This window comes from Aricia agestis, chromosome 17 (assembly GCF_905147365.1).
Source record: "Aricia agestis chromosome 17, ilAriAges1.1, whole genome shotgun sequence".
NCBI lineage: Eukaryota > Metazoa > Arthropoda > Insecta > Lepidoptera > Lycaenidae > Aricia > Aricia agestis.
Genome location: NC_056422.1, coordinates 1,837,785 through 1,863,122, shown reverse-complemented (window position 1 = coordinate 1,863,122; position 25,338 = coordinate 1,837,785). Strand labels below are relative to the sequence as shown.

At 37.9% G+C, this 25,338-nt stretch overlaps 1 protein-coding gene across 1 annotated transcript in view; it reads left to right on the top strand.

The window, feature by feature from the left end:
• The first annotated feature begins 782 nt into the window (after positions 1–782).
• Positions 783–25,338, top strand: part of LOC121735629 (dorsal root ganglia homeobox protein) — a 76,749-nt gene continuing 52,193 nt past the window's right edge. The window contains exons 1-3 of the mRNA XM_042126525.1: positions 783–799; positions 1,403–1,541; positions 17,815–17,932. Of these exons, the coding sequence (XP_041982459.1) occupies positions 783–799; positions 1,403–1,541; positions 17,815–17,932 (274 nt within the window). The remainder of the gene's footprint in view (positions 800–1,402; positions 1,542–17,814; positions 17,933–25,338) is intronic.

Below are 25,338 nucleotides of genomic sequence, written 5' to 3'. Positions count from 1 at the left end.
AAAGAGAAGTACTCTCTCTTCGTCTGCGACTAAAATGTTATTTTGTCGACGCTCACATAAGTTCACATTAAAATAGCTTGAACCATGGCAGCGTCTAATTCACTAGCTTACTTGACTTCTGTTCTGAGCTGTATAACCGTAACATTTGACACATTTGCAAGGCAAGGCAAGTAACAACTCAATTAGGACTACTTCATATTCCATTGCAATCTATTTATATGAAGATTCAGCGAGTTGAAGTTACAAATTGGTGTCTTGGTTCTTCGGATAAGCGCCGGATTTATTCATAAGTTATTTTAATGCCTAGTCTACTTAAATCATTAGTACTTCTTATTTAATGTAGTAAGAATTATTTTAAGTTAAAGTTCTGTAGTAAATTGTCTTTTACCATTTTGGAATGATCACAAAATCAGCATTTATATTGAAGATTGTAAGTAGGAACTAGGAATGCTGGATAGTCCTAAAGGAGGTGCCCAGATATTTCAGTAAAATACACAGTTGTCAGTTTTGATCTATAGTGTCACAAAATTAATGTATTCCCGAAATCGTTTAAGCGAGCCCTTAGAACCTTAGATTTTCTGGAATAGTATAAAGAAAACAGCGAAAAAGTTGCTGATAAGCTGTTCCTCGTTTATTAGGCGACTCTACAACAGGCCCTTAGGTCCCTTAAGCCTGGAAATTCCTTTAAGGTGATCAAACGTTGACCCAAGTCACATCTCAGTAATCCTAGAACCACGAAAGCAATCTCCAACATAATTGCTCAAACAAGGTGCATCTTAGAAATGAATTATGGAGTTAGGTAAGATAGAACAGAATATTATATTGTACGCATTTCGAGAAGCTCGCTTATGAATTTACAATCTAATGGAACTTCGGAACAAACCCGATGATTGAATCGAATACATTAATTATGAAAATGCGAATCGAGTAACATGCAAATTCCGTTTCGGAATTGATCAGAGAACAACGCAAATTGGATTACGGCGCCGCGTCCTACGGTGTAATCTGCTCGCTATTAATTCCGACTCGCGCCGTCTTCGGACTCGGTGGCCCGAGCGCCGTTAAAAGTATTTCCGAACGTATAAATAATTTACGAAACGAGGACATAAAGTTTGTCGAGCGACCCCCGCATGCAAATCGAGTTGAGAAAAGAAGCGTCCGCGACGCTAGCGCCGTCCCGCTCCCACGCGGGAGCGTCTCGCGCGCGAGGGAGAGAGAGCGCGCCGCAACGAGATTATCGCGCGCGCGGGAGTGAGCGAGATAGAAGCGGTAGTTGCGTTCCGCTAAGTGAATCAGTGCCCGCGCTCGCGATTAAATCAGGGCGCGGGAGGGGGGGTGGCGCGTGCTAAAATGCTCTTTACGGCGGGTGGGGTTTTGTTTGCCGAGGGCGGTTTCGCCGCAGCGCAGTCAGTCGGTCGCGGCGCGTCACGGAGTGCGCACGTCGGCGCCATGTCCGCGCGGTGACTGCGCTCCACTCACGCGGAGTTAGGCGGGAAAGTTCCCGCCCACCACGCTACAAAATATTTTCAGACGCGAACAAGGTAAACTTATTACAATAGACGGGATTAAAAGGGTTTCGTTGAGTTTTTTGGATTTCGAAGTTCCGAATGTAGAGTTCGTCACGTTTCCGGGAAATGTACGTAATTGAAATATTTAAGCGGTAATCATTTTAATTGTAATTAATTTAACAAATTAAGCCAACGATGAAAATATTTTGCATATTCATCGTTTTCTATTTAATTCTTTTTTATTATCGTTTTATTTTTAAGGTACGCTAAAAATAAATAATTGAGATCATTATAATTATCGTCGGGCTATTTTAATTGTTAAAACATACCTACTTCATTTTAACTAGAATTAATAATTTTAAACTTTACAAAATTTAAGTATTTCATAAGAAAACTTCGGTAAAATTTGCTGGTTCCTGAAAAATAACAAGGCTAATTTTCAAAAATACTTATTATCCTTCCCAAAATTAAACCTAAATTAGCTATATCCCGGCATAGAAACAGCAGCAGATAGTACAGATTCCAAGAATTGATTTTAGTTTTCAGTCCGACGGTTTTTGTTTCATCATGAATATTATATGTAGAGTCGACGCGCGGCGCGATGCTCTACAGTGGAGAACGATTTTATTAGTTTTACTGCTTTTAAATATTAAAGTAGACAATTAAGCATTTAAATTCATACATTGGTTGCAAGCTTAAAAGTATAGTAAGAACTAAGAGTTCGTTCAAACAATCGTGCAGAGCTAAACTTAATTTCATATTGCGAACGACGATTCAGTTATCAAAGACTATATTATATTATCATCACTCATCAACGTGAACGTTAAATAAAAATATATCCACAGCCGAATATATAACCTCCTCCTTTTTGGAAGTCGGTTAAAAACCGCTTCCTGCTGCCTTGTTTCTAAGCATATTTAGATTTACTTAATTTTTCATGCGATTTTTAAATAAAGTAACTTTTGTAACCTACATTGAAGGCAAATAAATGATCATGATAGAGTGGTTTAACGGGAAAGTTAGTTAGTTAACATAGTAAAAATTATCAATATATTTGAAACTCACCTGGAACTCTTCTGATGTCGCGAGTGTCCATGGGCGACGGTAGTTGCTTTCCATCGACCCGCTTTATCTCGTATTTTTACAAAAAAACTAGACGGGCGTCAGCCCGTAACTCCGTTGCGATTAAAAATGTTTATCGCGCGTGAGCCGTACATTTTTCCGGGATAAAAAGTATCCTATGTCCTTTCCCGGGACTCAAAGTATCTCCATACCTTTCAGTGAGAAACGCCTCCGTGGTCTAGTGGTATAGAGTGCGGCTCTTGACTCGGAGGTCGTGGGTTCGAGTCCTGCGCGTGATCTCTCGCCGGTCGTGTCGGTCGCGGTCCCACTGGGTTATGAGAGTAAAGGAATAGAGAGTGCTCTTGTGTACTGCGCACACACTTGGGCACTATAAAATTACTCCTGCGTAGCTGGTTTCAGCGAAACCGGCCACCGTCACCGAAACCGGTGTGGGAGCTGTTATGCCTTTTAGTAAAATCGGTTCAGCGGCTTGGGCGTGAAGAGGTAGCAGACAGACAGACAGACAGATAGAAAGACAGACACACATTTACATTTATAATATTAGTATGGATAGAAGTTTTTCACTTGTGCTACGCCGCGTCGGGTCCCAAGTTATATATTTTCATGTCAGTGCTGACGATCGGCTAGCTGTCCGCGCATAAATACAATTCCTATAGATGTAGAGCTTAGTATCAGGTTCTGGGACAGGGGGGGGCAAATTACCCAGGTTCTGGGCCAGGGGGGGGGGGGGGGGGCAAATTACGCAGATTCTGGGCCAGGGGGGGGGGGGGCAAATCAGATTTTTTATAAGCTAGGTGTTTATAAAGAATAAAAAATTTATAATTTTTAGTTGTAAAAATATTGTATTGCAAACAAATGGCAAAAATTCGTTTCATTATTTTTAATTTAAAGATGAAAGTACTAGATAATAGGTATACTTAGTAGGGACGTCAACATGATCCAGGGGGGGGGCAGCTGCCCACCCCTGCCCCCCCCTCGGTACGCCCATGCTTAGTATTGTGAATGTTTGGCTACTTTTAAAATAAAATTACCGAACAATTACTGCAACGTATTAGCCGATGATGATGAGCACAGACTACTTACGTCACGAGTCAATCACATGCAATAAGTGTAAGGCCGATCGGCGCCGGACAATTGCCGGCGCTTGCATTTATGTAACGAAAGCTTTGTCCACACTGTGCCTGTTTCTGTTCGTCAAGGGCATGCGTTATAGCGCAGTCAACAGCGAACGTGAGGCATGCCCGCGACGCATGCCCTCTGACCGTATCCAAAACTTAAAAAGTGACAATATTGGCGTTGCGTTCCTTGACGCATTCAATTATTGAATGCGCCACTATGAAGGTTGATGACGAAAATTGAAGATGAAAGTGCACAGTATGGACATAGCTATTGCAGAGTAACGGGTCGCCATACAAGATGGTTTTAAGCTTTACTAAACAGTAACTATAGCACTATTTTTTGCAACTAAGACTTGACGAGGCAAAGTAATACCTAAGCGGCTTTTGAAAGTGTATTTACAATATTATAATTAGTGTGATTTCATCATTAAAAACTTGCATTTTAATATATTGAAGTGAAGTTTTACAGCGTGTAACAAAAATAAGTGATAATACTTTAGGGTGTGTACGTGTTCCTTGTAGAGAGTTCACTGTTAAAGTAGCAGCGCTGCAAGACGAAATTTATTTTTCACTTTTGTATGGGGAAGGGCCCGAGCGTCACGAGTTTCTCTATACAAAAGTGAAAAAAAATTTGGTCTTTCAGCGCTGCTACTTTCACAGTGAACTCTCTACAAGGAACACGTACACACCCTAAAGTATTATCACTTATTTTTGTTACACCCTGTATATGCTAATATTGCTGTAGTTAAGAAGAAAAGCTCTGTTATAATAATAATAAATATTTTATTCCATCAAATCACATACATTAAATTACATACATGTTATGTTATGTAATGTAATATTCATTATTATTTATTACTATGCTATCAAGCATGAGGCTAGTCACTTAAATTGTTAGTGCTGAAGTTCTGTAACTCACCTTGTGGTTTTGCTTACATAAATATTAAAAACATCAAGTTATTATATCTATTTCATCAGGGGGTTGAGCAAAACTCTTTTCGTTTCGTTATAGAATCGCCGATGAAAATGTATGGAATTGACATAAGCGTTCGTTAATATGACGTTGACGTTCGACTCGTCTTATGTCAATTCCATACATTTTGATCGGCGATTCTATAACGAAGCAAAAACGAAAAAGTTTCGGCTAAATGGCCAGGTTATTATTTCAAGTGACAACTTTTCTACTTTGTGATTTCTCAAACTGGGGTATAGGTATACCACCAACAACTACATTGACCTATGTCTCAAAAATGAATTATAATGTAACATCAATATTTGAACAAACATGATCAATGATGATTATGATAGTTATAGGTAATTAATATGCAATTGTGATGGCGCCCGCGGCCACAACTCGCGCAATTAGCATTGTCCAAAAAAAATCACATGTACTTTTTATATTTTTTTTTTCGTTAAAATAGGGTATTTTAAGAATATAAATTAAATAATTTTGAAATTCATTGGCTAGTTTTTTCTCAATAAATTTTTAAAGTTTCGCTCTGACGTCATCATCGGCCGCCAATTGACCTCTGCATATATTTTAAATTTCCTTTCAATCTTATTTATAATGGCTGGTTCGTCAAATGCAAGTTCTCATTATGTGAAAGCTGATACGAGAAGCTTAAAAAAAGTTCGAAATGTAGTGTTGGTCGAATTTATTGCTAATTTAACGCCATTGAAGGTCAAACAAAGGTTAAACGTATTTGTTCAAAAATATAAGTAACTAATGGGTATTTTTTTCGTTTATATACAGAAAAACGATCACTGACCTTATTATACTGATCAAAATTAAAAAAAAATGGACAATCCCCATTGAGATTTCATTATGTTCCAGCAATTCTCTTAACGGCCAATCATATCCATATCCATACTTCCATATTAATATTATAAATGCGAAAGTGTGTCTGTCTGTCTGTCTGTCTGTCACCACTTCACGCACAAACCGCTGAACCGATTTTGCTGAAATTTGGCATGGAGATACTTTGAGTCCTGGGAGAGGACATAGGATACTTTTTGTCCCGGAAAAATGTACGGTTCCCGCGCGATAAACGATTTTGGCACAACGGAGTTGCGGGCGTCATCTAGTTTTTTTTTTATGAAATAAGGAGGCAAACGAGCAAACGGGTCACCTGATGGAAAGCAACTTCCGTCGCCCATGGACACTCGCAGCATCAGAAGAGCTGCAGGTGCGTTGCCTGCCTTTTTAAGAGGGAATAGGGGAGGGTAGGGAAGGGAATAGGGTAGGGGATAGGGCCTCCGCTAAACTCACCCACTCGGCGAAACACAGCGCTAGCGCTGTTTCACGCCGGTTTTCTGTGAGAACGTGGTATTTATCCGGTCGAGCCGGCCCATTCGTGCCGAAGCATGGCTCTCCCACGTTTTTTAGTATAGTATATACCCACATTTAGGAGATGAGGCACGAAACTGTACATTGATGCACCATTTCTGTGAAAGTTTTGCGCTAGAAAGCTAGGATTTTAGTGTCCAGGACAATGTAATTGAGCTCATTCAGATGAGATCAGTAATCTAGGCATGGTGGTATAAGTATAATAATAATTATGTATACTATATAAAAGCAATCTCTTATTAAAAATGTCACAAACCAATAAGCTTACTGTTAATTTTACAATACAAGTAACTTACCGCTCTCTCTAATAAAAAACAGTAAAAATTACTAAAATTAACCAAAATCTGATTTCCTATCTACGGCGTGGTACGCGCGTAGCACCTGGCTACGCTGCCGCTCCGCAGCGTCTACAGAATTATTTTATGGGCTTAAACGACGATTTAAAACTTTATTTTTTTTATTTCTAACAAAAAAAAAACATATTTAATGCCGTTAGGTTTTATTATAGAGTATCTTAATATTAGGGCTCGACCGAGCTGGGTTTCCGTTCTTAACCGAGACCGAAAATAGACAAAGCGTGAAAACAAAAAATACATAAGTACTGTTTACTTTTTAATACAGTACTGACTGTTTAATAAAATTATTTAATAATGAAATACAATGTAGAGCAAGTCGCTAGAAAATTAAAAACTATTATAAAAGTAACATAACAATAAAATATAAAAAGTAACATAATATTATTAAACTATAAAACGATGCCCGTACCTCCGTTGCGCCAAAGCCATGTTTATCACGCGGGAACCGTACATTTTTATGGATAAAAAGTAACCTTTGTCCTTTCCCGGGACTCAAGGTAACATGCCAAATTTTAGCAAAATCCGTTCAGCGGTTTGGGCGTGAAGAGACGCACTTTCGCATTTATAATATTAGTATTTATTCAATACATAACTCGATATAAACTCTCTCGTGTAACTAGAATAAGTCGAAACGAGTTTATGCTTGTCCAATAACTGTCAAAGCCGTCGGTTATCAAATTTGCCGGCGCCCTGCCTCGGCGCCCTCGACGCCCTGCGACGCCCTGTGTCCGACAATTCGATTGCCAGATTAAAATTGTGACGTCCCTATCTGTTATACATGACTAGTCCGTCAAACGTTGTTCTGATATATGCAATAATAAGCAAACAATCAAGCAGCGCCGTTTTAAGATGACGCCTTGATAATAATTTGGCTGCAGCGATATCGATTTTTCTCAACAATGACTAAAGATAATAAATTAAAGTTCATTGTCAGTATTCATCATGTCTTTATCTTTGAATTACCCATAGCATAACACGATTGGTAAACTTTTATAACACAGAATAATCAATCAAAAAACAGGGATTCTAATTTTGCCAACAGAGGAGAGTGATTTAAGTTTCCATTTGTACATAGATTAGTTCAAGCATACACGATAATTGGCCGTAGCTTATATTAATTATATGAAATATATTTATGGTTTTTAAATTACGTGACAAAAACCATTTTGTCGCTTACGCCCTTTCCACATCCTGCTGTTCCATTTCTTGTTTTCTATGAGAGGCCGGCCCGGCGATCAACAAGCGATCTAAAACATATCCAAAACGATTTTTTACTTAAACGCGTTAAGTCCACCTTTGTACTTTTATGTGCATAATTTTTTTGAAATAAATAAAATCTGAATAGCAGGGCAGACATATATTTGACCGCAAATAATAATATTTATAAAGTAAGAAGTGTGGAACATTTCTATCCTACGCCGCGCCGACGGATTATTTACTCTTTCTCCTTACTTTTCGATCAATTCTTTTTTTAAATAAGGGGGCAAAGGTGTAGCATGGTCACTATAGAATCGGTTTCTTTTTACGGAAGAATAGACAAAGTTAGACAATGGAAATCCGCCATTATAAAATGTGTCAGTAGAAAGAAACCGTTTCCATAGTGACCATGCTACGCCTGCTGGTTTAAAGCAACTCCCGTCACCCATGGACACTCGCAACACCCAAAGAGCTGCAGGTGCGTTACCGGCCTTTAATTCATGTGTCCTTTCAGAGATTCTTTTCCCACTCCGAAAAAGTGCACAACGTCGCGTCTCCAAAAAGGTTTTGAATTCAATACTCTTAGTAGGTTGCTTTAATAGTTTAAACTTTAAGGGAAAAATAAATAATGATGATTTTATCTTGACGATATCATCTCCGGAGGTCATGGGTTCGATGCCGGCTAATACGTTTGTGCTGTAGCGCCCGCTTGTTGTAATTGATACTAATTGGTCTCAACTGTGTATTATATCCTTTGTACACGCAGACATATTTTATTGGATTGTTTATAATTATTTTCATATTATGACATTATAGTCAGGGAGCCCTAGAACATTTTTTATTACTATCAAGCTAATTTTTTGTGAGTAGCTTCATTTTTATGAGACAAACAACATTTTTACCGTAGTCAACCAAGTTTTTTTGATTACAGAACCCTAAAACGGAACCCTAACCAGCTGATTTTTTATATATTTTAATAGGTTAATAGCTATATATTTTAAGAGTAACATTGTCCTACAAATAGAACAATCCATATTTTAGGACCATCAAATCAAAGTATGAAATCCTTTCTATCTCTGTTAGCTACCACTTTCAAGATTTTTCGCAGATATAAAAATGTTGTTTGTCTTATCAAAATGAAGCTACTCACAAAAATTTTGCTTGATAGTAGTAAAAAAATGTTCTAGGGCTCCCTGACTATTATTTCTACAAAGTGTAACAAAACTAAATGATAGTACTTAAGGGTGTGTATGAGGTCCCTGTATTAAGTTGACTGTGAAAGTAGCAGCGCTGAAAGATAAACTTTAATTCCCGACGCACGGGCGCTTGCCCACACAAATCACAAAAAAAAAACTTTGCTCTTTCTGCGCTGCTACTTTAACAGTGAATTCTATATAAGGGACTCATACACACCCTAAAGCAGGAGTCAGCAAGTAAGTTTAGGTGAGGTCCGGATACTTTGGGATAACGAGGTCCAGAAAAAAACACACTTGTCCTATGTAGCTTAAAAATATTATTTTAATTGATGAAGGTATACGTTTACCTTATCCACAGTAAAGCAATATTAGGGATATGTCATATTGCTATACTGTGCCTTATCTATGTAATTAATTGATACTTTCGACCTTTCGCGGTCCGCGAACGGACCGCGGTCCGCCTGTTGCCTACCGCTGCCCTTAAGTATTATCACTTACTCACGCTCTGTAATTAGATATTTACGCAGCGTACTGTTTGAGGATCTCTGTGGATCAGTGGTTGAGTGCGTGGACGTAGCTCAAGCTAGGGGTTCAAGCCGCCGACGGAACAAAAAGTCTTCAATGTTCCTAAATATTATGTGCATGCTATAATAAAATTGTTAATGTATTTTATAAAAGTATTTAATATATTTCCGTTGTCTGGTACCCGTAAAACAAATCCTTACCACGGGGCCAGACTGATGTGGCGGGAATCGTCCATAGATATTATTATTATTATTATAAAAGCATGGGATTTGAGGTATAGTATAGCTAAGTGGAAAATTCCGGTCTTTACCTATAACCTACTTATTTATTTTCAAAATCTTAAAGTTTCAATACACTAGTGATGTGCGTGCGACGTTGAATCGTTAATAGTTAATATAAGTCAATTGGAATCGATTACAGTTTATAAAAGTTCGATATTAAATGAACGCGACTGATTGTTTTGGTTCGGGCGAGCGCTGAATTGAATGAAATCGTTTGCGAGCCATTTGTATTGCTTAAATGTAGATTATGATTTATTTTTGTTGTATGAATTGAGTGATCAAATGATATAGAATCAACATGTGTTCAAAACGTGTTTAAAACCGTTTTATTATTCACTTAACTAAAATATACTCACTTAACTAAATACATAGTACTCTTTCTGGTGAATTTGGTAAATGTTTTTTTAAGGGTGGGTTGCACCAGAGGCGTTAAAGTTAAGGTTAAAGTTATGGTTATGGTTAAATATGGCGTCCTTTAGCTTTAACTTTAACTTTAACTGGAGAAGTTCACAGATGTCTGTTGCGTTTATTTTCTTATTCAAGCTACAGTTAACGGGATTGACAGTATATAAAAAAAAATATTATCCGTACAAATCGTCAGGAAAAATATAACACTGTGTAACATAGTAAATTTTCACGAAAAATAATTGGATATACGTATGAGCGGTTATGGTTAAATATGGCGTCCGTGGACGCCATATTTAACTTTGACCAAAGATCTGACATTTTGCACTGTAGTTAACGTTAAAGTTATAGTTACAGTTATAGTTAAAGTTAGTTGGTGCAACCCAACCTAAGTAATAGTCATTTGGGATGATCTGTGAAGAAGTTTTAAAACTCGTGTGTTAGTAAGAGGACTATTATTTTACCGGGACTCAAAGTATATTCATACCAAAATAAAAAATCGGTCAAGTGCGAGTTGGACTCGAGCACGAAGGGTTCCGTACCACTACAGAGCAAAAATAGGCCAAAAATTATGTTTTTTGTATGGGAGCCCCCCTTAATTATTTAATTTATTTAAATTTTATTATTAGATATTAAAGTATGTGAACATTTCAATTGCCTATGTGTTGCCATTATTTATTTGGAGCAAAAAACAACAAAAAATCACGTTTGTTGTATGGGAGCCCCCTTAAATATTTAATTTATTATGTTTTTAGTATAGTACAATCTGTGAAAATTTCAGAAGTCTAGTATAGCGGTTCATGAGTTGCAACCTGGAGACAGACAGACGAACATTGAAGACAAGTCTTAGTAATAGGGTCCCGTTTTTACCCTTTACGGGTACGAAACCCTAAAAATAAAGCTGAGAGACTATTGAAATTCGCAAATTCGCTATTCGTATTAAGTATTGGTTGACCGCATATTGATTAATGAGTAAATTACTTTAAACATACATTCTCATCAGAAAAGTTATAGAGTTCCAAAGTATGTATATTTCATACGAATAGAAAACTCAAAAACTATGTTGTACGGTCTATACAGTATAGATACTCATTAATTTTGTGCAAATCCAATTAAAATACAACCAAATACGTTTTAATTGTACGTGATATTCAATTACACACCAGTTCCGCTGGCCAGTGAATTAAAAAAAAACTCCAATTCGACGTTCAAACACGAATCCAATATGGCGCCCGAACATGGCGGTACATCTCAGCAGAATTGAGTTATTTCCCGCCCAAATCGCGTAATTACTGTTTGTGTTCTCATTAATTACAGTATTAACTCGGTAATTATTTATTTAACGGTAACATTTATCGGCGTTTCATTGAGTTGAACGATTGCGATCATTTTGCGATGAACGGATTATGGATCAAAGTGAATTGTAATTTGTATGATCCCAAATTCAGATAGTATCTAATTTAATTAAAATTACTGTACGTTTACTTAAATTTTCTGTAGTCTAATACTATCAGACGGTCTTAGATCCTTACTTACGTAGGTACTTAAAACCTTTTATAAATAAAAATAAAAATACCCCGCGCTCATCTTTAGGGAGATCGCAGACGACAGACTTTTTGTGCGATCGAGTCTGCGGCACCCATACAGTCGGCATGGCCGCGCCATGCAAATGATTTTCCTGATACTGCTTTTTTAAATTTTGCACAGCAGCAGCTGTAAAAAAGCAACAGTCAGCTCACGGTCTCACTATCAAATTTTTATGCAGCGTTAATGCCTATAAAAGTGGTTCTCATTGACCGTTGACTACCTAGTGGCCTAATCGATGTATCACATACAGTATGGATAAGGGAGATTGCAGACGACAATCTGTCGTCTGCGATCTCCCATATCATAACAACTGAGCCAGAAATCACCATTGTAACATAAAAAAACTTGAGAGGTGTCAAGGGACACCCGAAAGAAACGAAGTTATTTCTTATGTTCAAAAAAACCGTATACGTATACACTCAAAAAAATATTAAAAAAACACCATCTTGTTGACGCACAGGAATACTATCAACGCCCTCTGCCCCTACCATGCAGGTACTTACTAATATAAAAGTGTCGAGGTCAAATATCGTTCTATCTAGCCTTCTTTACGCCGAACGCGCGATAAGGAACTTCGTTCCAAAATCCTTCAAGCAGTTATATTTCCTAATTACTTTTTAACGGTGATATTTAAATAATATATCGCTCTTTTATTGTGGATCCCATAGGAAGTGACATTCCAAGATCAATCAGTTCTCACGTCGCGTCGCCAACCTTCAGAAACAAAAGGCCCAGTGTCGGCAATCTCGCCTCACACAATACTCTTTAGTCTATGCTATGAATAAGATCAAAGATTACAGCTGAATCCATTTATTTTTAATGAAATAAGTGGATCAATAAATAGGAATTATCAGATTAAACAAATTTTTGAACGAGATTGAGCGTGTAAAGCACTCTACCAAGGTGAAGTTTTTTTCGCGCCGTTCTTATAGGAATTATTTATTATTTATTTAAAAGATGTTCTATTAAGAGCTATTTAAAATGTAGAGAATAGAATATAGCTGGTAGATAAATTTAAATTTGGTCTGTAGCGTTTGTTCTCAAGCCTGCTTATTGGAATATTGCCATTCCGCCTTCCGGATAAAATGTAGCCTATGTGTTAATCCAGAAGCTAAACTTATGCCATACCTTTGGTCAAAATCTGCTTAGTGGTTTTGCGTAAAGAATTAACACATAAACATTACACACACAAACTCTCGCCCACATTATTATGTCAGTGTGATAGTGGCCAGTCACTACCGAGTACCCACAGGAAAAATAACTTGACCATTTTAAAAAGGATCTCAAATTGCTCAATATTACTTTGTTTGTATAATAGCAGCCACTAATGTTTTAAGGTGACGCCGCGTTAAAGTAAAAAACCGTGTTGGATATGTTTTAGATTGCTTGTTTTCTATGCAATATATTATAAGCAATGGACAGCAAAAAATGGAAAGGGCGTAAGCGACAAAATGGTTTTTGTCGCGTAATTTAAATACCATAAATACATTTCATATAAGCTATGGGCAAATTAAAGTGTATGCTTGAACCAATCTATATACAGATTTTGGAAGCTTAAATCACTCTCCTCTGTTGGCAAAATAGGAATCCATTTTTTTACAGAGGTCTATTTGATTGATTATTCTGTGTTATAAAAGTTCACCAATCGAGTTATGCTATGGGTAATTCAAGGACAAAGACATGATGAATACTGACAATGAACTTTAATTTCTTAGCTTTAGTCATTGCTGAGAAAAATCGATATCGCTACAGCCACATTATCAAGGCGTCAACCTAACACGACCGACCTAGCACCAGTTTTTTTCCCGCTTGACAGTGCAGGGCTTTATGTCAAATAATTCGCCAACATTATAGTCGAGGATCAGGCGTCAGTCAAGGTCGATGCAGTGGGGCACGCGGGGGCCCTCGGGGCACGGGGCACGGGGCATGGATGCGGCCGGTGGGTGTCGTAATGTGGTAATGACACGATAATATAAATAGGATTAGCGCATCGGCCCCACGCGCGCAGACAGGACGAGCCAATCTTACTATTATGTCTTTGTACGGATTTGTCTAGGGAAAAATATTGCGAATTACATTTTTATTTCTGCAACAAAGCAAAAAATATAGCTTCTAATGATTATTGGTAGCCTTCGTTACTTTTTAAGCAAAACACTCATTGAATCAAATCAAACATCGGCATAAGAGACGATAGTTATTCTGTTGGTAAACGTTAAAATTCTGCATTATGTGAAACGTATATATAGTGTAAAAACCCAGCCTTAAACTGTCTTTCAAATTGATGGCAATCCATGCCGAGTAAAACCCACATAAACTTTACATCCACACTGTAATTAGACATTGTACAATATTTTGCCCGTGTCTGTCAAGCGATGTAAGGGTCGATAATAATTAAGCAATCAAGCGATCCGCTATCTGCCTATTAGACTAGCACAAGTCGGCGCATGAGTACCGAAAACTATTCCACCTCAATTATTTTATGCGATCCTCTTCAAATTGCCCTCCTGATGATATAAATGCATGTTGCCAGGGCGCAACCCGGTGCCATATTGTTTAAACAAACATTGTTTAAACAATTGCAAGGAATTGTTATTTTTTAACCGAACAATTTTTTTTAATTCTTTATTGAAATACCAATAAAAAAGGTCCTATGACTTTTTACGATAAAGTTAATATTTTTAAAGATATGAATTTTTAAAAGTTCGAAAAGCCTCAAATTTGGGTACTTTCGACCGATGAAAAATATATTTTAAAAAATAATAATGTCAAATTAATATATTTTTTTTAATTCTATATACAATAGTTAATAATATTGTTAACAAAGATTTAAAAAAATTTCATTGTTTATATCTTTTTTTAATTGATTTTCTAATTATATTATTATATATTATTATTATATATAATTAAATTGTATATAATTGGAATCTCGGAATCGGCTTCAACGATTTTCATGAAATTTAGTATATAGGGGGTTTCGGGGGCGATAAATCGATCTAGCTAGGAATATTTTTTAGAAAATGTCATTTTATTCGTGTTTTATCGAATACCGAGCAAAGCTCGGTCAAATAGCTAGTGTATCAGAAAAACTGATACGTGCGTTACATGATCGGGTTACGTCAAGTTCTTGTAGGACATGATCTTCTGGTTCGGTTTGACAAATCGATTAAATTAAGTGGTTTCGTCATCATTGTCCATCACGGAAATGATCTGTGAATCTTTTAAGTTGATGGACAATGCCTAGATTTAAACAAAGTGTGGATTTTCATATTTTAGGGCTTACTAATTGATTGAAACGTTCTATGTGGGAGAGCCATGCTTCGGCACGAATGGGCCGGCTCGACCGCAGAAATACCACGTTCTCACAGAAAACCGGCGTGAAACAGCGCTTGCGCTGTGTTTCGCCGAGTGAGTGAGTTTACCGGAGGCCCAATCCCCTACCCTATTCCCTTCCCTACCCTCCCCTATTCCCTTTCCTTCCCTAAACTCCCCTATTACCCTATTCCCTCTTAAAAGGCCGGCATCGCACCTGCAGCTCTTCTGATGCTGCGAGTGTCCATGGGCGACGGTATTTGCTTTCCATCAGGTGACCCGTTTGCTCGTTTGCCCCCTTATTTCATTAAAAAAAAAACACACATTATAGTTATCCTGTCGCGTAGCTGCCGTGACGTCACTGGGCGCGCCAGCACGCGTAGCTAATGCATGCAATTGTACTTCATTGCCATTTTCCTCCCGCTAATACACTTGCAGTGTTTATGTAACGTGTCCTTATCAAATCACGGATGCGTTGATATGTGTAAACGGATATACAGATCGACTGATTGGTAGTGATTGCCTTTCTGTTGTGTGTATTACGTGCAAACCTTCAAGAAGAGAGCAACGCAACTGCAGCTCTTCTGATGTTGCGAGTGTCCATGGGCGACGGTACCACTCCATAGCTTTCCATCAGGTGACCTGTTTGCTCGTTTGCCCTCTTATTTTATAAAAAAATATGATATTATATGTATGAAGTACGTGAACCGTAGATCTTTCCACAACAAATCAATAAAACAATGTCCCTTTCTGTTTCTTAAAGTATCTCTAAACCAAATTTCATCTGAATCAGTTCAGTCGCCTAGTAACAGACTGACAGATACAGTTTAGCATTTATAATATCAAACTGTTCCTGTTCCTGTTCCTATATATATATATATATATATATACAGTGTGTAACAAAAATAAGTGACAATACTTTAGGGTGTGTACGTGTTCCTTGTAGAGAGTTCACTGTGAAAGCAGCAGCGCTGAAAGACGAAATTTTTTTTCCACTTTTGTATGGGCAAGGGCCCGAGCGTCACGAGTTTCCCCATACAAAAGTGAAAAAAAATTTTGGTCTTTCAGCGCTGCTACTTTCACAGTGAACTCTCTACAAGGAACACGTACACACCCTAAAGTATTATCACTTATTTTTGTTACACCCTGTATAAGTGGAATCTCGGTATCGGCTCCAACGATTTTCAGGAAATTTAGTATATAGGGGGTTTCGGGAGCGATAAATCGATCTAGCTAGGAATCATTTTTAGAAAATGACATTTTATTCGTGTTTTATCGAATACCGAGCAAAGTTCGCTCTAATAGCTATTATTATTGATCCCTAATTAACAATAATTAATTATAATAATTTTTCGTTGAAATAAAATTGATTATGTTAAGTCAATGTAAAAGTTTTATACCCTTAACTTTGTAGACTTTTTGTAGATCCGATTATTATTATTGGACCAATAATTTCGTCAACTCAATTACGACTCTGTGATTCAATGGAAAATACTGATGGTTTATGATTATATACAATACTGATGATTTAAATAAAATGGTTGCCGATAAGATTTTGGTCAAAGTACTTGAATACTCTTTTTAGCCGACTTCCAACAAAGTAGGTGCTTATTTGTTTTTTAAATTATTTTATGTTCTTTCCTGTCTTTCAAATAATCTCTTTACCAGATGACGTCTAAAACAGCCTGATGGTGAAACGGACATACTATCTTTGGCGTTTTGTAACTTATCTAGACGACGCTCGCAAATCCGTACATTTTTTCGGAATAAAAAGTATCTTATGTCCTTTCCCAGGACTCAAAGTATCTCCATGCCAAATTTCAGCAAAATCGGCTTAGCGATTTGGGCGTGAAAAGGTAACAGACAGACACACTTTCGCATTTTAAATATTAAGTAAGTATGAATATGGATATAAAGTTTTTTTTTTATGAATAAAGGGGTAAACGAGCAAACGGGTCACCTGATGGAAAGCAACTTCCGTCGCCCATGGACACTCGCAGCATCAGAAGAGCTGCAGGTGCGTTGCCGGCCTTTTAAGAGAGAATAGTGTAATAGGGGAGGGTAGAGAAGGGAATAGCTGGTAGGGGATCGGGCCTCCGGTAAACTTACTCACTCGATGAAACACAGCGCAAGCGTTATTTCACGCTGGTTTTCTGTGAGAACGTGGTATTTTTCCGGTCGAGCCGGCCCATTCGTGCCGAAGCATGGCTCTCCCACGTGTACACAGAATTACAATCTTCATAAAAACCCCGAGCGATATAGTCGGAGAGCCAAGCGACATTTTTGCGAATTCAATCCCCGATGCATATTAATGTCACCACACTAGAATTAGTCCGTATTGTATCACTTGTACATAATGATCGGCTCTATGAGTTGAGATGCAGGCCGAGTGGAGTCGGGCTGTGATTAGCGGCGCCATTGTCTGCAATTTAATGTAATCACAGATATCGATTTGTGAATTTTGATCGACAGTTGATGTTATGTTTTATAATGATTCGAGGTTTAGAGCCCATATTGTATATAGATAAGCTTCACGATAAAAGGTATTTATTATAAAATTAGTTGTAGATGAAGTCATTGACTCCTGCACTATAATTATCATTATTATGAATGATTAGTGCAGGGCGGTGAGCCTGTGTTACTACCAATAATTGTACACCTTACCCGCCTAACATAAGGTCGAATTTGTTTTGCAATAGTAACTTGCGGTATACATAAACATGGGATATCCTATAATACTAGCAGCAATGGACACACATCAACTCGCAGCATAATATAAACCTTTACAACCTACTTTTAGAATATTCCTTGCTTCTATCAATTGGTGGCAGCGGTGGGCACCAAACTCTCCCGTACAGCTCAATATAAACCTTAACCACTAAACATAAGGTCTAATTTCCAGCTGGCGAGCGGCGGCGGTGGCGGGCGCGGGCTGTTCTGCTACCACTGCCCGCCCAGTCTGCCGCCGCACCAGCATCGCCTGCCGACGCTCGAGTACCCCTTCACGTCGTCACATCCTTGTGAGTATGCCTTCCAAAGTCTTAGTGAGAAACATCATCTTCCTATTTTACTCTTAATCCGTTCATTAATCACGTTAGCCTTTTTAAGCGTTTTTTAAACCCTTGGTGATGATACATATGAGGTTTAAGACTATGCGATTTACAATATGTTCATAATTTTTGTCTTACCCTTCTCCCTTTTTACGCGCACGTAATTAGTGGACAATCTCTTAGGTTAAACTACTCTAAAAGCGCCCAAGTCCATTTGTCAAATATAAGTACTTAACTTAATAAGTTAATTACGAATACAAAGAAAACCTAGCACATATATAACGGTAGATTAATAGTGAAGGTATTTGTAAAAATAACCTCAAAAACGATAGTCGTGTCGGTAAAGCAGCACGACAGATGTCATTGACCAGGGTAAAACAGCACCCAATTACGCCGGCAAACTTCGCTAACAGAGTTTGCGTGCCGCAGTAACTGCGTTAGCTAACGACTAGTCTTGTTGCGAGACGAGATCCGATTACTTTATCGATTACGTGTGCCCGACTACGAAGGTAAAAAGGAAGTTCATTTGTTCACACGTGTCACAGTTTCTGAGTTTTTGACAGGAGTCTATCTAACAGCGTTATTAATCGGCTAATAAGATAATATAATTAATATATATTTCTCAGTACAAATATATAATATAGAGCTGATGTTTTACCGCTAATATTTTTTTCAATCAAAATCTGTACACAACAAACTTCAGGTAAAAAAAAATTTAGTTGCAGTCTCTTTACTAATAATAATTATCATGTCTAACTGCAAAGGACCTCTTTTTCTCCACATGAAATTTTAATTTTTTAACTATCGATTTTGTACTACATTTGAATCAAGTTGTGCGGGGCTAAAATGATCACATTTAGCAATTCCTCTCAATCAATTCAGCAAATGAATTGTGAAAACTGTCAAACTGACAAATGTCAAATCAGTACAAAAATACAGAAATGAATTGCAAGCAGAGTTGCATTTTGCGATTTTAGAAAAATGAATCATATAATGATTCATATCATGATTCTTCAAATGAAACAATTTTAGCCCCGCTGAATATAAACATTTAATGATTATTAAATTCCTCCAAATGAGTAAATATGATTATTACGACACACCAACCAAAATCACTTTCGTATAGCCAACCAAAAAAAACGCAGAAAATATCTACCGTAACTCCAATCATCATCACTGCACCGTAAAAATCCCCAAGCATAACGAGATACTGTAAAGGAATTAAGAGTTGGAAATCAGTTTCTTCCGCGGCGGGGGGCGAGCGGGGTGCGGGGGCGCGGGGGTAGGGGGCGGAGCTCCCTGGGGATTGGCCGTGGCGCCATCTATTATTCATAAAATAGTTTTTGAGTCGCGCCGCGCCTCTAACCGCGTTAGACTAACTCGATAAGGATCGCGTCACTTCGACATCAAACGGTAACTCGGTTATGTTTTTAATAGTAATTGCTGGGGATTCGCATTGAATTTGAAGTTATTTAGAGGGTTGATGTCTGAAGTCTAGTTTGAATCGAAAATGACCCACAGAAATCTGTAGCCATGAAAATGTGGAGTATTGGAGGTAGTATCTAATGTAGAGCCAGGGTGATAGAAAAAAATATGGTATTTTATAGGTCTACCAGAATCTGATGGCAAAAAATGGAAAACAGAAATTGACGCTACCAATACTAGGGTAATTGGAGCAAAACGTTTGATACTTTTTTTCATATAGCGGCTGATTCTACGTGTGATACATGCAAATGTAAAAAAATATCCAATGATTAATAACATTTTTTGAAAATCTCCCATCCGCCATCAGAACCTGTAGCGGTAGCACGGCGACCAGCGGAAATGCGAAAGTATAGACAAACTGTGGAAATAAACCTAAGGTGCCGTTCCGATCTTTTTTCGTTCCGAAAAATTCAATTAAAATGCCACTTTATGACACACTATAGTATATGTCATAATGTAGGATATTATTTGAATTTTTAGAACTATAGTCTGTCATTAAGTGGCTTTTTAATTTAATTATTCGCAACTAAAAAAGATCGGAACGGCACCTTAAGTTTATCTCCACAGTTTGTGACTATAGTGTGTCATAAAGTGGCATTTTAATTGAATTTTTCGGAACGAAAAAAGATCGGAACGGCACCTTAGGTTTATTTCCACAGTTTGTCCATACTTTCGCATTTCCGCTGGTCGTCGTGCTAGCACTACTGGTAGACCTAGTAGATTTGAAGTTTATAACTGAGGCTCAGGCTATTTGATTTGCGGTCAACAATGTATGTAACGTTTTTCAAAACCTTCGCAGCAGCAGTTTGGACAGTAGTTGTTCCAACTAAGAATAGTTCTATAAGTTCTATTTTTGATGTGGGAGAGCCATGCTTCGGCACGAATGGGCCGGATCGACCGGAGAAAAACCACGTTCTCACAGAAAACCAAGTGAGTGAGTTTAACGGAGGCCCAATCCCCTACCCTATTCCCTTCCCTTCCCATCCCTACCCTCCCCTATTACCCTATTCCCTCTTAAAAGGCCTGCAACCCACCTGCAGCTCTTCTGATGCTGCGAGTGTCCATGGGCAACGGAAGTTGCTTTCCATCAGGTGACCCGTTTGCTCGTTTGCCCCCTTATTTCACAAAAAAAAAAGCATGGAATTGTACAGTTGAAGACAGGTATAACTTACCTTTCAACCTTTCATCATGTCAGTATGATTCAAAAGGACACCAGTTGCTGACACCTATATTTTTGGTGATAATGGTGATGATGATGATGACGCTGGAGTCATAATACGTATCAGGTCGCCGTTATAAATTCAATTTGGGAGCGGGCTAGCTCCCGGCTCCTGTGTTAGGGCTGCCACACGACAGTTATGTCGGTGTTGTTGAGAACTGGTGACAAAAACCTACATACATAAGGTTTTTGTTAGCAAACGTTTGGGGTTAGCAAACTTACTTCTTTTTGTTAATTTAATTGATATTCAAAATAAATTGCGATTAGTAAATTATAACTAGGTTTAATAAAATATTTTAATCGTTATCGTCACTCACAGTAAACATACGAATATTTATAATGAGTAAAGACATCTCTCGAGCTGAAATCCATCAAGCCCTTCAGGCTGCAGAACGTGCTAAACAATCCATACTTTTATACTTAATCTGTCAAAAAAGTGAAGAAATTAAAAAGTGGCAACATCGTTGTGTCATCCCTTTCAAATCAATCTAAGGATAAGGGATGACACTACGATCACAATAGACATAACTACCAGTACTTCGACTGCTAAGAGACGGACGAGGATTAATACCTGTAATTTCTTTCGGGTTTCGCCAGGATAAGTTAAGGGCTGGCGCGCTGGCTGATATCATTTATTTTTAAAATGAAGATTGTGAAATTGAATTCTGACAGTTTTCTTTGCATGTGCCAAAATATAAACAACAACTAAATTTGTAGGTAACGACCCTAGCGACGACTTTTGTCATAATACGTCAAACTTAAAAATATCAACCTCACTTGTAAGTCGGTATACTCTATAATTTTGTCTACTCTGCTACGATGTTGCCTTTTTATTTTTTTCACTTTTTTGACAGACTATACTAATATTATAAATGAGAAAATGTGTCTGTCTGTTACCTCTTCACGCCCAAAACCGCCGAACTGTTTATCACGGAAAAATGTACGGTTCCCGCGCGATAAACGAATTTTGGCGCAACGGAGCTGCAGGCGTCATCTGGTAATTCAGTATTTCTATTTTCAATATCCAGTCAGGTCTGAAACACACAGATGCTTTTAATTAGAATTTTCCGCGTGCCGATGGATTTTCGAACCTGTGTCAGGATTAGCCGCAAAGTGGAAATGGAAAACGAAAAAAGAATGGGCTTTGGAATCGAGTTATCAAATATTTTACTTTTAAATTTGTTTAGGCTATGTGGAAATGCTTTTAGCCTTTGCTCGAACGTGAAAACTATTTAATAGTAGAATAGTACTTTTAAATTGATGTTTAGATCCATACCAATATTTTGAAGTTGCTAGATGATGCCGTCCGTTGCGCCAAAATAAGTTTATCGCGCGAGAACCGTATATTTTTCCGGGATAGATAGATCGTATATCCTTCCCCGGGACTGTATCCCCATCCCCAGCAAAATCGGTTCAGCGGTTTGTGCGTGAACAGGTAACGGACAGACAGATAGACATACTTTCGTATTTATAATATTAGTGTGTCATGGATGTCCCGGGAAAGGATAAAGAAGAGTTTGATCGTGGACTTTTCTTTTTCAATCTCAGTTCTTAGAATCACGGCGGAATCCTGAAAAAAAACTTGTTTAATTATGTGACTTTTACATGCTGTTCTGGTCATTTCGACATATCGACCTTATTTTTTATTTTTTTGCGTTGGGGGAATGCTTTTACACATCCTCTGGGCCTGGGAAGGACCACCGAGGTATGTGGGACTCCCCGGGGCGGACGGAAAACGCACCCGGGACTACCCACTAAAACCCCAACGGTGTTCCTGCACCTGAAGGTGGGACTACGGGAAACGCGTGCTACACGACCGCAGCCCCACCACCTCTGCCTCTTCAGGCTCAACGTGTGGATACACCATTCCACATTATTCCGCGACGATTCACTGGAACACTTAGTGCATCGTGGCCTACCTGGGACTCGAAGTCATGGGCGACGGCAGCCCCATATTGACACGACGCCCCGAGCTCCCCTGCTAAGGCGGGATGTCGCGACCATGTCTGGCTCTTGGTCTCCGCCTCGGTCTTCTTCGAGGATCGACATATCGCATTTATTTTTGAAAACATCCGATCGATCGATCTATTCGTGCTGATGCATACCTGTGATAGCCCTACGGGCGAGGTATGTCCGTCGGTGTATAATCAATCTCAGTAATCACCGTGTCCTGAAATTATAGTGCGTCTGCACTCTGCAATGTGCAGAACATAGTATGATAGAATATACAAGTCTACCAGGATCTGATGCCAAATTTTCTAGAGTCAATTGATGACTAGAGTCAATTTCTTTTCTCACTTTTTGCCATCAAATTCTGGTAGATATATAATTATACAGGGTGTAACAAAAACAAGTGATAATACTTTAGGGTGTGTACATGTTCCCTGTAGAGATTTTATGTGAAAGTAGCAGCGCTGAAAGACCAACATTTTTTTTCACTTTTGTATGGGCAAGGGCCCGAGCGTCACGAGTTTCCCCATACAAAAGTGAAAAAAATTTTTGGTCTTTCAGCGCTGTTACTTTCACAGTGAACTCTCTACAGGGAACACGTACACACCCTAAATTATTATCACTTGTTTTTGTTACACCCTGTATACATAGTATGTTCTAATATAATATTGATTGTATAAAGGGACGAAATGCGTCGCTATGGGACTGTGATAATGATTTTTGAAGGTTGTCTGTTGATCCCATAAAGTTAATATACCTAGCAGAATAGAGAAGCAAAGGCCTGAGCAAGCTAGATGTCACTATCAGTAACACTCGCGTGGTAAAAAGAGACTCTTTTTTTGACGTCCAGTCGGCACGTGCCGCACGTTGACAATTTAATCTCATAGAATTCATGTTCAATCATGCTTGTGTAAGTGTATACGTACACATATTTTTCACGCAGATAAAAATCAATTTTGGTTTCGTTTTGGTTCGAGATTGTTGCTCTATTCCGCTAGGTATATTAACTTTATGGTTGATCCGTGAATTTGTGGGATAAAATATGTAAAGGTATGACACGATAGTGTGGTGGGCAAAACATTATAGTTTTAGGGGTTATAGTAGCAGTTATTGGCAAACTTAATAAAACATCAGAATTACCAAGTAGTGATCGAATTTGAGTTAATTATGATGAATCCAATGTCAGCCACTAATTCGCGGTCGATTGTTTTTAACGCATATCATGAGTACACCAAAAATGCGTAGCTATATGCAACTTTGCTAGTTGCTCAGTCGAAAAACTCTTCTCTTATGTTAATAGCCACGTCCTAAGGCTGCTAGATTTTTCATTTCACCATACCTGTACAAGAAAAATACGGAAAACTTACCATCCATTAATTATGTAATATTTGATCAATGTTAAAGTATTTAATCGTGCAATTTGCCCCCCCCCCCCCCCCCACGTTTCTCCCCCCTTCTCCCCCACGCGAACTTTTTGCTGCACTTAAGCCGCGGTCGGCTTCCGGCGGAAGTTGAGCCACTTTTTAATTTCCGCACCGGGGGATTTTTCTATCTAGATGATGAGCGCTCAATTATTTATATTCAATTAATGTAAATATTTGTAATCTCATAATCTGTTGGTTTTTAAAATGTTTGGGGGTAGTTTTTTATTAGTTGTACTTGAATACGTCATTGTCTGTTAAGTAAATGTTCCAATCGGAAAACAAGAACGAAACATTTTATTTGTGCAGTAGAGAAAACTAAGCCCAGAGTAAGAGAAAAATAATAGATGTGTGTATACGGGGCAAAATTTTTTTCTTGACTGCACAAGTATGTATTGACGTAGTGTCTTTATTCGGTAGACAGTAGCTAGCAGCAGCTAGCAGGTAGTGTCCATAAAAACACTTATCAAAATATAATGAAAAATAACCACAAACGCAATTTTAACTTGCCCAATATCATATTTAACTATTATATTATTAAACATCGAAGCGTTTGTGCTCTCGGTGAAAGCCAACATATTTTCAAACAGATTTCCAATTTCGACCATTATCAGAATTCGTTTATTATTTTAGCTTTTCAAATGCTAAAATATTTTATACTCTAAATTCTAGTTACTTTGATAATACTAGTAACATCATGAATTAGTAATTTAGGGTCATGGCAGTGCTCCAGGCATGGCTCGAGTAGGTTAAATTGTATAGGTTATATTATATTGTCTGCAACTCTTTTGTTCGTTCGTTTATAGCTTGGAAACCGTACCTATGTATTTTTCAAGTAAGCAAATAAAATCCCAGAAAAAGTTCAAAATCTACCTTTAAACAATTTTAAAAAGCAGTTAAAGAATGTTTTGTGTGCTAAAGCGTATTATAAAGTCAATGATTTCACCGAGGACAGCACACCTTGGGAATAGGGTGGCTCCATGCAGGTTAAAATAAAATAAAAATAACCTGCAATTTTGAAATTGTAATTTTCCATCTTTTTAGTAAAAGATGGCCCAACCAGCACGGTTGATTTTCCAATTAAAAAAAATGTTAGTTTTGCTAATAAGAAAATTTATAAGAAAAAAAAAACTTTATATAATATAATTTGTCTTCTCTAAACTCGACTACAACGAGTCGAAACTCGTTGTAGTACAAATTTCAAAACATTTTTAATTTCATGTTTAACTACTTCATGTCTAATATCTATAAATTTTATAAATCTATTTCGGAAATGTTGACTCCATTAAAAAACTATCATC